Source organism: Orycteropus afer, unplaced genomic scaffold (assembly GCF_000298275.1).
Source record: "Orycteropus afer afer isolate SDZICR_OR568_19922 unplaced genomic scaffold, OryAfe1.0 scaffold00155, whole genome shotgun sequence".
NCBI lineage: Eukaryota > Metazoa > Chordata > Mammalia > Tubulidentata > Orycteropodidae > Orycteropus > Orycteropus afer.
The window spans coordinates 3,280,288-3,289,692 of record NW_006921742.1 but is presented as its reverse complement, the minus strand read 5'-3'; the positions used below and the strand labels follow the sequence as shown (position 1 = coordinate 3,289,692).

Here is a 9,405-nt window from a genome sequence, read left to right as displayed (position 1 = left end):
GACGAAAGAGGGGGAGGCCTTCAACGAGATGGATTGATATGGTTGCTGCGATGATGGGATCAAGTATAGCGGGGATTGTGGGGCTGGCGCGGGATCGGGCGGTGTTTCGTTCTGCTGTGCATGGGGTCGCTATGAGTCGGAAACGACTCAACGGCACTTAACAACAACAACAACAATTCTATTCTGTATCTAAAATTTTGTATTTAGCAGTTTTAAATCTATCCTCTCAGGATAAGACTTCTCCTTTGAGTCTACTTTAGAAAATATGGCGATTAAAAATGTAAAAAAAACTCTAAAATGTACTCACCTAAAAACTTAGATTAGGCACACCTCAGTCTTTGAAGTGACATTTTTGCTCTTCAACACTTTAAACAGATCTTTTGCAGCAGATTTTCCCAGTGCAATAATCATGTCTGATTTCCTGCTGCTGCTTCTACGGGTGGTGATTTTCAATCACCTCATATGCATGTGAAAGCCAAACAATCAATAAGGAAGACCAAAGAAGAGTTGATACCTTTGAATTATGGTGTTGGTGAAGAATCCTGAAAATACCACAGACTGCCAGAAGAACAAACAAAACTGTCCTGGAAGAAGTGCAGCCAGAATGTTCCTTAGAAGTGAGAATGGCCAGACTTCATGTCACTTTGGTCATATTGTTGGAAGGGATCATTCCCTGGAGAAGGAGATCATACTTGATAAAGTGGACGGTCAGTGAAAAAGGGGAAGCCTCTCAACAAGATGGATTGACACAGTGGCTGCCACAGTGGGCTCAAGTATCCACGTATTGTGAGGCCGGCATAGGACTGAACAGTGTTTTGTTCTGTTGTACAGAGGGTCACTGGAAGTCAAAGCTGACTCAATGGCACCTAACAACATTTTAGAAGATAGTATGCAGATATTCCTCTTAGTATGGGCTGAGTAGGAGTACTGGGGGCACAGCTGTTAAAACATTCGGCCACTGTTCTGGTTCCCTAGTGCTGCTCTGACAATAATATACCACAAATGGGATGGCCTTAACAAACAGGAGTTTATTCTTACAATTTGGAGGCTTTAAGTCCAAGTTCAAAGTGCCAGGCTCTAGGGGCTGGGTGAAAGCCCCTCAACCTTGGGGTCCAGCTCTGCCTCCTGCTCCCGGCCCACTGGAGCCAGAGGCATTTCTTCATCACACAGCTGCTGGCTGCTGAGGCTGAGAAGCCCCAAGGTTGACAAGTAAAAAGGCACAGTCCCGATGTTACCAAACCAAAAAGCAGGCCATTAACTTAAGTCCACTGTAAGTCCCAACGTTGGCAGAGCATAGCAGGCTGCTGAGCAATGACATGGCTACATGCAGAGTCCACGCATGCCAAAGACTAGAGACCATTCGCAAAGCTTCTCCTTCTATACAGGAAGCAGACGACATCCCAAAGGCAGCTCCTCAGCTGCTTGTGGTAGAGCCCACCATGGAGCTGATTGCCAGTCTCCTCATGGGGATTAACTACCATCAGCTGCCCAGCCACTCAACCAGGCCCAGCCAAGTTGACACACAAACCAAACTACCACAGCCACTAACCAAAAAACATTGACAGTTCAAACACACCAATCACTCCATGGAAGAAAGATGAGGCAGACTGCTTTGGTAAAGATTTAAAACCTTGGAAACCCTGTGGTACACTTCTACTCTGTCCTGTAGGGTAACTAGGAGTCAGAATTGGCTCGATGATAGTGGGTTTGGTTTAGTTTGGGGACTGAGTATTCCAAAACTGAAAACAAGCACCAGGTCAAAATTCCTACCCTCTCTCCCCGCCCTACTGCTTAGGTCTCATAAATAATTTGTTTGGGTCTCAGCACTTAGGGGTGAACTGTAAACTGTTCCTCGGCTGCTCCATGGAGGGATTTGAACTGAGGAACAGAACTGCTAAGTGACCTTTCTTGGCCAGTTCATTCATGCTCCTAAGTAATATTTATCTGCTCTACGGCAAAACCTGTGAGTAAACTAATGAAAGTCTTTTTGACTGTTCAGAAGCAGGAATAGAAGTTCTTTCTAAGCTGTCTCAACTAACTGGCACGCTGTTTTCCGCCCCCACTGGGATTGCCACTGGCTCTTACCAACACAGTAAGTATATATGGGAGCTGACTATCATCCCCAATAGCATACCCAATCCAGGATCAGTGAAAGAAGTCTTAGTTTCCCAGTGCTGCTACAGCAGAAATACCACAAGGGGGTGACTTCACAAACAGAAATTTACTTTCTCACAGTTTAGGAGGCTAGAAGTAGTGCTGACTCTAGGAAAAGGCCCTCTGCCCACTCTGAGGGATCATCCTTGTTCCAGCTTCTTTAGCCAGTGATCCTTGGAGTTCCTAGTATTAGACTGGTCTACCTCCAGCATTCTCAGATAATCTTGTTCTTCCCCCTGTATCTTCTGTGCTTATTCTGCTCTTTTACATTAAAAACTGATTGGTTTAAATTACTGATTATTTTGATCAAAGATTATATAGCAGAATCCTGATCAGAAGGAAGAGGAATACAGAGCAGAATTTCAAATTCTCTCAATGGAATCCAGACTCTCTGAAATCACAGAGGGTGGATGAACCCTGAAACGATTGCCCTGAGAGAATCTAAACTTTAAGCCTTAAAGTAAAACTATCCCTTGAAGTTTTCTTTAAACCAAAAAAATAGTTTATCTTAATAACTAAAATATGTCTGCCTTGGGCACTGTGCATTTTTAAAGAATTATCTATGTGAGATCAAATTGATAACAGTAACTTGAAAGGTTAGATAAGAAGCTTAGGGAAGAGTGGGTTTAAATCAATGGTGGTAGAACAATTTGGAGAAGGAGGGTGAGAATGTTTGCTCCACTTGAAGAATGTGATCAATGTCCTGAGTTGTACATGTAGAAATTGTTGAAATGGTATATGACTGTATTTTCACCAAAAGAGAAAACAAACAAACAAAAAAATAGTGATTGGTTTAAGACACACCCGGCACTGATATGGCCTCAATAACAAAATATAGAAACCCTATGAGATTACAGCCACAGGTACAAGGGTTCCAATTGACAACTCTTATTACCTGGGGATACAGTTCAACCCATAACAGTTAAAAATATTGACCACGGCCAGTATCAATTACTGTCTTTCATTCCTCCTCTGACAGATGCTATCACTTCCCAAACTATGTACTCTCCCATCACTCAGTCATTTGCTTAGAAGGGGATCATTTATTGCAAATACTTGCTTCAAATCATCATTTGCAAAAACTCTCTTGAAAATACCGTCTTTGACAGTTAAGCAAGAATGTATAGTTGCTGATCTAGAGGAATAATAAGCAAAAAGCAAATATTTTGTTAGTAAAATATTATCAATATGGTTTTGTTTGGAGAAAGGGATTGTAACTACAAAGAGATGGCAGAAGAGACACCCTTTGGTTCCATTTTGGTAGCATTATCTGAGAGGAAGAACAAAGTCAAAATGCATCTTGAATGCAAATGTTCATTTAGAAACCAAAGCTGCAGATATTGGATCACAGTGTTGTGCAACAAGAGACCCAACTGCTTCACTACAGTAATGCTAATTATTTTCCCTATAAAACTCCCTGCCTCCTATCAGACAGGGCTTAGAGTGATGTAGAAATATAAAGCATTGTTTCTCGAATCTCAAATGGCACTGCCTTTCTAGACCAGGGGAGAGTTGGCATGATTATGAAACGTGAAAAGTAAAAAAATTCCATGTAGATGTAACAAAAAGCATGTTGTTGTTGTTACGTGCCGTCGAGTCGGACCTGACTCACAGCGACCCCTCCTTGGGTTTCTGAGGTGATATCACTAAGGAAGTAGATTGCCCAACCTTCCGAGGAGTGGCTGATGGGTTTAAACCACCAGCCTTCTGGTTAGCAGTCAAGTGCCTTAGGCACTACACTACCAGAGCTCCTACAAAAAGCATATTGACCTAATATTTTTGAGTATTTGTTTTGAAGCAGAAGCAGGGTTAGCTGTAGTGAGGGGAATCTGAGAAGTTGCCTTGGTCAGCTGTGATTTGTCTTAGTAAATGGAGAACTCAGCTCCATAGCACTCCAGCCAATGTCCAATGAATAACAGCCCTGGAGAGCCTTAGTTAGTAAAACAACATCACCAAATGATAGCATATTTGGCCCTATGGAAAAAGGAGTCGGCCTACAGAGCCCAGCAGGGCCTGGACACTGTTGTTTGCAATATGGTAGATTTTCTTCTTTGTCTCCTCCTTTACCTCCTGTTCCTCTTCTTCCTTCTCTTCCTCTCATTCTCCTTATAGAAGTTAATGTGATAAAGCTTTTTACATGTTTATCAATAAGGGTAGGGCAAAGAATATCTGACTCATAGCGACTGCTCGACTGCTCCTTGGGTTTCCGAGGTGGTATCTCTGGGGAAGTAGATTGCCCAGTCTTCCTTCCATGGAGTGGCTGGTGGGTTTGAACCACCACCCTTCTGACTAGTAGTCAAATGCCTTAGGCACTATGCTACCAGAGCTCCTTTTTTTTTTTCGGTTTTGAATTCAGAATATTACTGTATCATTCAGATTAATTGATTTTCAGGGAGAGAATTTTACTTAAACATCCACTACATCGTGTAGAGAGGGAAAGCAGTTTGACATAAGAAACATACAGGGATGATTTTGGATTCTATAATGGGTAACCAGGCAGAGTGCGGTTTTCTCGTATTTTCCTTTGTAGGATGTAAAGATGAAATAGTATATTCTTACTTAGGTGCCTACTCGGCTTCCCAGCATGTGATCCAGCAGATGTTTAACTTTTGGTTTCAAACATATGTCAAACTTTGTCTGTCAAAGAGTATGTTGTTATGTGCCGTCGAGTCAGACCCAACTCATAGCGACCCTTCCTTGGGTTTCTGAGGCAGTATCACTATGGAAGTAGATTGCACAACCTTCCTTCTGAGGAGTGGCTGGTGGGTTTGAACCACCAGCCTTCTGGTTAGCAGTCAAGTGCCTAAATTCTTCATCGTGTCCTGAGTTTTTAATTTCACCTTTGAAAGAAGACTGTGGGCATTGATCTGAGTCTTCCAATGAGAAGGAATGATAAACCCAATATAAATACAATTAAGTTTTTGTACTTTAAATAAGAAGTAGAATTCTTTCATTTGAGCTTAAGTCTACCATAATAAAAAGAGAAAATAATGTCAGTTCTCAGTGATTGGCTGGGACAACAGCCGGAAAAGGCTCCTCTTTCCATCTACTTCATTGAATCAAAGCTGCAGACCTGGTCCAGCCTCATCGACTTCCTGGAAGACACCTTGAAATCTGTAAGGAGACAGTTAAGTCCCCTCTTCAAGGAGTTGCAGAAGAACATCAGTGGCAAGATGATAGGTAAGAAGTCTTCTGTTGCAGGTTAATTACTGAATTTCACATCCAGAGTGCATGTAAGTTGAGGAATGATGCAAGCAAACTTTAATTCTTAAACATTTTCAGTAAAATCTATTTCCTTTGTTTTCATATCACCTTTTAAATATAATAAATATTCGTGAAGAATAATGTAGTCATATTCAAAATTTTGCAGCTGTTCCTGTTTTAAAATTTTAGCATTTTATTCATTGCTATGTGAGTCAATTATTTAATAGATAAAAAACATTGTTTGCTTAGCTACTGAGCTGTGTTCTTCTCCCACTACGATATGCTCTAGAAGATATATCACTGGACACCTTGTCAAGCACCTCTCAGACCATAGCATCCATTACTTAAATGGTTCTGCACCACCTATTTAGTCACTATGTTAAATATATAATTTGTTGTTGGACTCCTCTGGTCCTTTGCTGAGATGACTGGACGTCACTGAATGTCTTTTCTCATTCCTACTCCATCCCCCTGATGGAATGACCATAATAGACTCTTTGGTAAATACTTCCCTGTCTCAACTATGGATCTTCACCTAAATCAGTCCCTTCTTTAAAATAAAATTTTAAAAATAACAACAACAAAGAACAAACTCATTGCTGTCAAGTTGATTTTGACTCATTCTGACCCCTTGTGTTACAGAGTAGAACCAGGCTCAGTAGGTTTTCGTGGGTGTGATGTTTACAGACAATATATCAGACAGTCTTTCACTGCTATTCATGAGGTTTTCAGTGACTAATTTTTTCAGCAGTGGGTGGCCCCATCCTTCTTCTGAGTCTGTCTTAGTCTGGAAGCTCCCCTGACACCTGTGCACCATGGGTGACCTGCTGGGATTGGAAATACTGATGACATAACTTCCAGTGTCCAGCAACATGCAAGCCACCAGAGTACGACAAACTGACACATGAAGGATGGGGCAACTATAGGAGCTCTGGTGGCGTAGTGCCTAAGGTATTTGACTGCTAACCAGGAGGCTGGCGGTTGAAACCCACCAGCCACTCCTCGGAAGGAAGATGGGGCAATCTACTTCCGTAGTGATACTGCCTCGGAAATCCAAGGAGGGTTGCTATGAGTCGGGTCTGACTCGACGGCACATAACAACAACAACAACAACATACTCTTTGACAGACAAGGTTTGACATATGTTTGAAACCAAAAGTTAAACAGCTGCTGGATCACATGCTGGGAAGCCGAGTAGACACCTAAGTAAGAATATACTATTTCATCTTCACATCCTACAAAGGAAAATATCAGAAAATCGCACTCTGCCTGGTTACCCATTACAGAATCCAAAATCATCCCTGTATGTTTCTTATGTCAAACTGCTTTCTCTCTCTACACGATGTAGTGAATGTTTAAGTAAAATTCTCTCCCTGAAAATCAATTAATCTGAATGATACAGTAATATTCTGAATCCAAAACCGAAAAAAAAAAAAAGAGCTCTGGTAGCAGAGTGCCTAAGGCATTTGACTACTACTAATCAGAAGGCTGGTGGTTCAAACCAACCAGCCACTCCGTGGAAGGAAGATTGGTCAATCTACTTCCATAGTGATACCCCCTCAGAAACTCAAGGAGGGGTCACTGTGAGTCGGGACCAACTTGACGGCAGTACGTGCAGTTTTGTTTGTATACAAGAGCTGTACACACCAGTATGCATGAAAGTATTTAATCAATATTATGTGTGTCTTTTTACATAAATGTCTCTAAAACAGGAATTTATCTTCCTTTTTTAAATTGTGCTAAGCACTCTATCACACTTGTTCAGCCAATTTTAAAAATAGCTGTGTGGCTCCATGGGTGAGAAATTCAATTTTCCTTGTTCTTTCATGGATACTAAGGACTAGAGGGAAAGGTGGAAAGATGAAACTTTTAAAGATAAAAGCATTTTCATGATGATATATGTAGGTAATGAGAAGTCAAATGGAAGAAAACTATATTCAAATAAGTGCATGTTGTTTGAAATACAAAAGAATTCAAAGATCTCTCTGTGTGTAAGTTTGTGTGCTATTTCTATGTATTTTAAATATTTGTAAATTGAGCATTGAGTTGAAGAAGAGTGCGGAGACTATTTGGTGAGTTTGAGAATCTAAAATTTAAAGTAAAATGCTCCTTTCCACATGTTCTTTCCTCATTGTTTACTTCTGAATATTTCATTTTAAGTCAGTTTCCTGCGGCGGTAATTTTTATGTGGTGCACATTTGATTGCGTTTGACCATTTTATTTTTTGTCATGGTGAATAATCTTCAAAGCACAATAGGATTGTCACTCATCCTTTGCATTCTTCTCCACTGAAAAGCGACTGTGAGGACTGAGTTGTCTTTTTTCTCAATTACATTTCTTATGTAAATTAATCACTGGACATGTGGTATTCTGTTTACAGGACAGTTTATGTTTGACATGATGAGTACAGTCAACATCTTGAATAACCAAGAAATTGCAGAGGTTCTGGAAGATGGACTGATAGAGCTGTCAAAGGAAAATTCTGTAAGTGTTTCTTTGAAGAAAGCAAACCACAAAATACCCAACGCTTTAATAAATTTTGGTGTTTGCATTTATTGGTTTTATTTGTGTATCCTTGTGTGTGAACAGTTACTCAGAGAAATTGCATCTGTGTATAAAAGCAAGCATTGAAAGATTTTAGCTGCAAGATGTATTTGGTATGCAAAATAGACAAACAGAAAAATCTTGTCAATTATGTAAAGTTGATTACTTTGTGAACTGTTTTTTTTATTGTGTGCTTCATTTTAGTTAGAAGTAGTTTGTTTTAAAAAACACATTAGTGGCTTAGTGGCTTTACATTTCATATTAACATTATTCAGTAGTTAAAACAACGAGGCAAAAACAAAGTGTGAAACGATGTAAAAATGGGACAAGGGAGCAAAAGGGGACAAGATGAGAGAAGGAAAAGAGAGCACTAATGAATAGAAATAAGCCAATCAATAATTTGGTCACGGATGGACATGGAGGAAGCTTGAAGAAACGTTTTCGTTAGGAACAAGTCTTAGACATTCTCCCAGAAAAGTCAGTCCACAGATCAGAACACTGTTCAGAGAGAGAGGCCAGTCTTCAGAAACCCCTCAAAGACCATAGCAGGCTTCTAGGGAGATGAAATATGCAGCTCCCGCTCAGTTTTGGGGAAGCTGGGGGTAGGGCAGGAATAGGAATGATAATAACATGCAAGATAGGGATCTTGCATCCTTTTAACTTGGAAAATGTCTTGAGGTTCTGTTTCCCAGGGGGCTTCTAGGAGGTTCTCAGTTTCCCAGGGAAAGATCTTCAAATCCTTCTCTTCCAGTCTTGTAATTTTACTTTGTGGGCAAATTTAACACCATCTTTGGGGGTCCTCACTCCTTATCTATTTTGTATCTGCTCCAGTTTCTATTTGACTTCCTGTGTAATCACCAGACATCTTCCAGGGTGAGCTGTAGTGAGGGGAGTCTACAAATTTGCTCTGCTAGCTATGATAGCAGAGGACACAGCTTCACAGTGCTCTAACCAGTGTCTAATGAGTAATGGCCCTGGAGGGCTTTGGTGATAAAATGACCAGGGATGTTCACAGACACAAACCCAAAGCCTTGAAAGATTGGGCAAATGTCTCCTAATACACCCAAGGATTACTAAGCGTACTTGGTGTTGGTTGGTGTACTTAATATACAATAGCATTAAGAAAAAGTTGGAAATATGAGAATTACCAAAATGTGACACAGAGACACAAAGTGAGCACACACTGTTGGAACAAAAATGACACTGATAGAGCATAACACAGGATTGCCACAAACCATTAATTTGTAAAAAAAAAAAAAAAAATGCAGTATCTGCAAAGTGCAATAAAGTGAAACTCGATGAAAGGAGACATGCCTGTATGTGACTAAGTAGACAGTCCTGTTTACTGGCTCTATGTGTAATTCAGGTGACACACACTACACTGTGCTAAGTGAATGATCGGGTTCAAACCCATTGTACATTCACGGGAGAAAGATGAGACAGTGTGCTTCTGTAAATATTATAGCCTTGGAAACTCTAGGACACAGTTCTGCTCGGCCTTAT

At 40.5% G+C, this 9,405-nt stretch overlaps 1 protein-coding gene across 1 annotated transcript in view; it reads left to right on the top strand.

The window, feature by feature from the left end:
* ECT2L (epithelial cell transforming 2 like) overlaps positions 1–9,405 on the top strand; it is a 99,326-nt gene that overhangs the window by 61,361 nt on the left and 28,560 nt on the right. Inside the window, exons 9-11 of the mRNA XM_007946308.1 lie at positions 2,000–2,092; positions 5,152–5,334; positions 7,739–7,842. Of these exons, the coding sequence (XP_007944499.1) occupies positions 2,000–2,092; positions 5,152–5,334; positions 7,739–7,842 (380 nt within the window). The remainder of the gene's footprint in view (positions 1–1,999; positions 2,093–5,151; positions 5,335–7,738; positions 7,843–9,405) is intronic.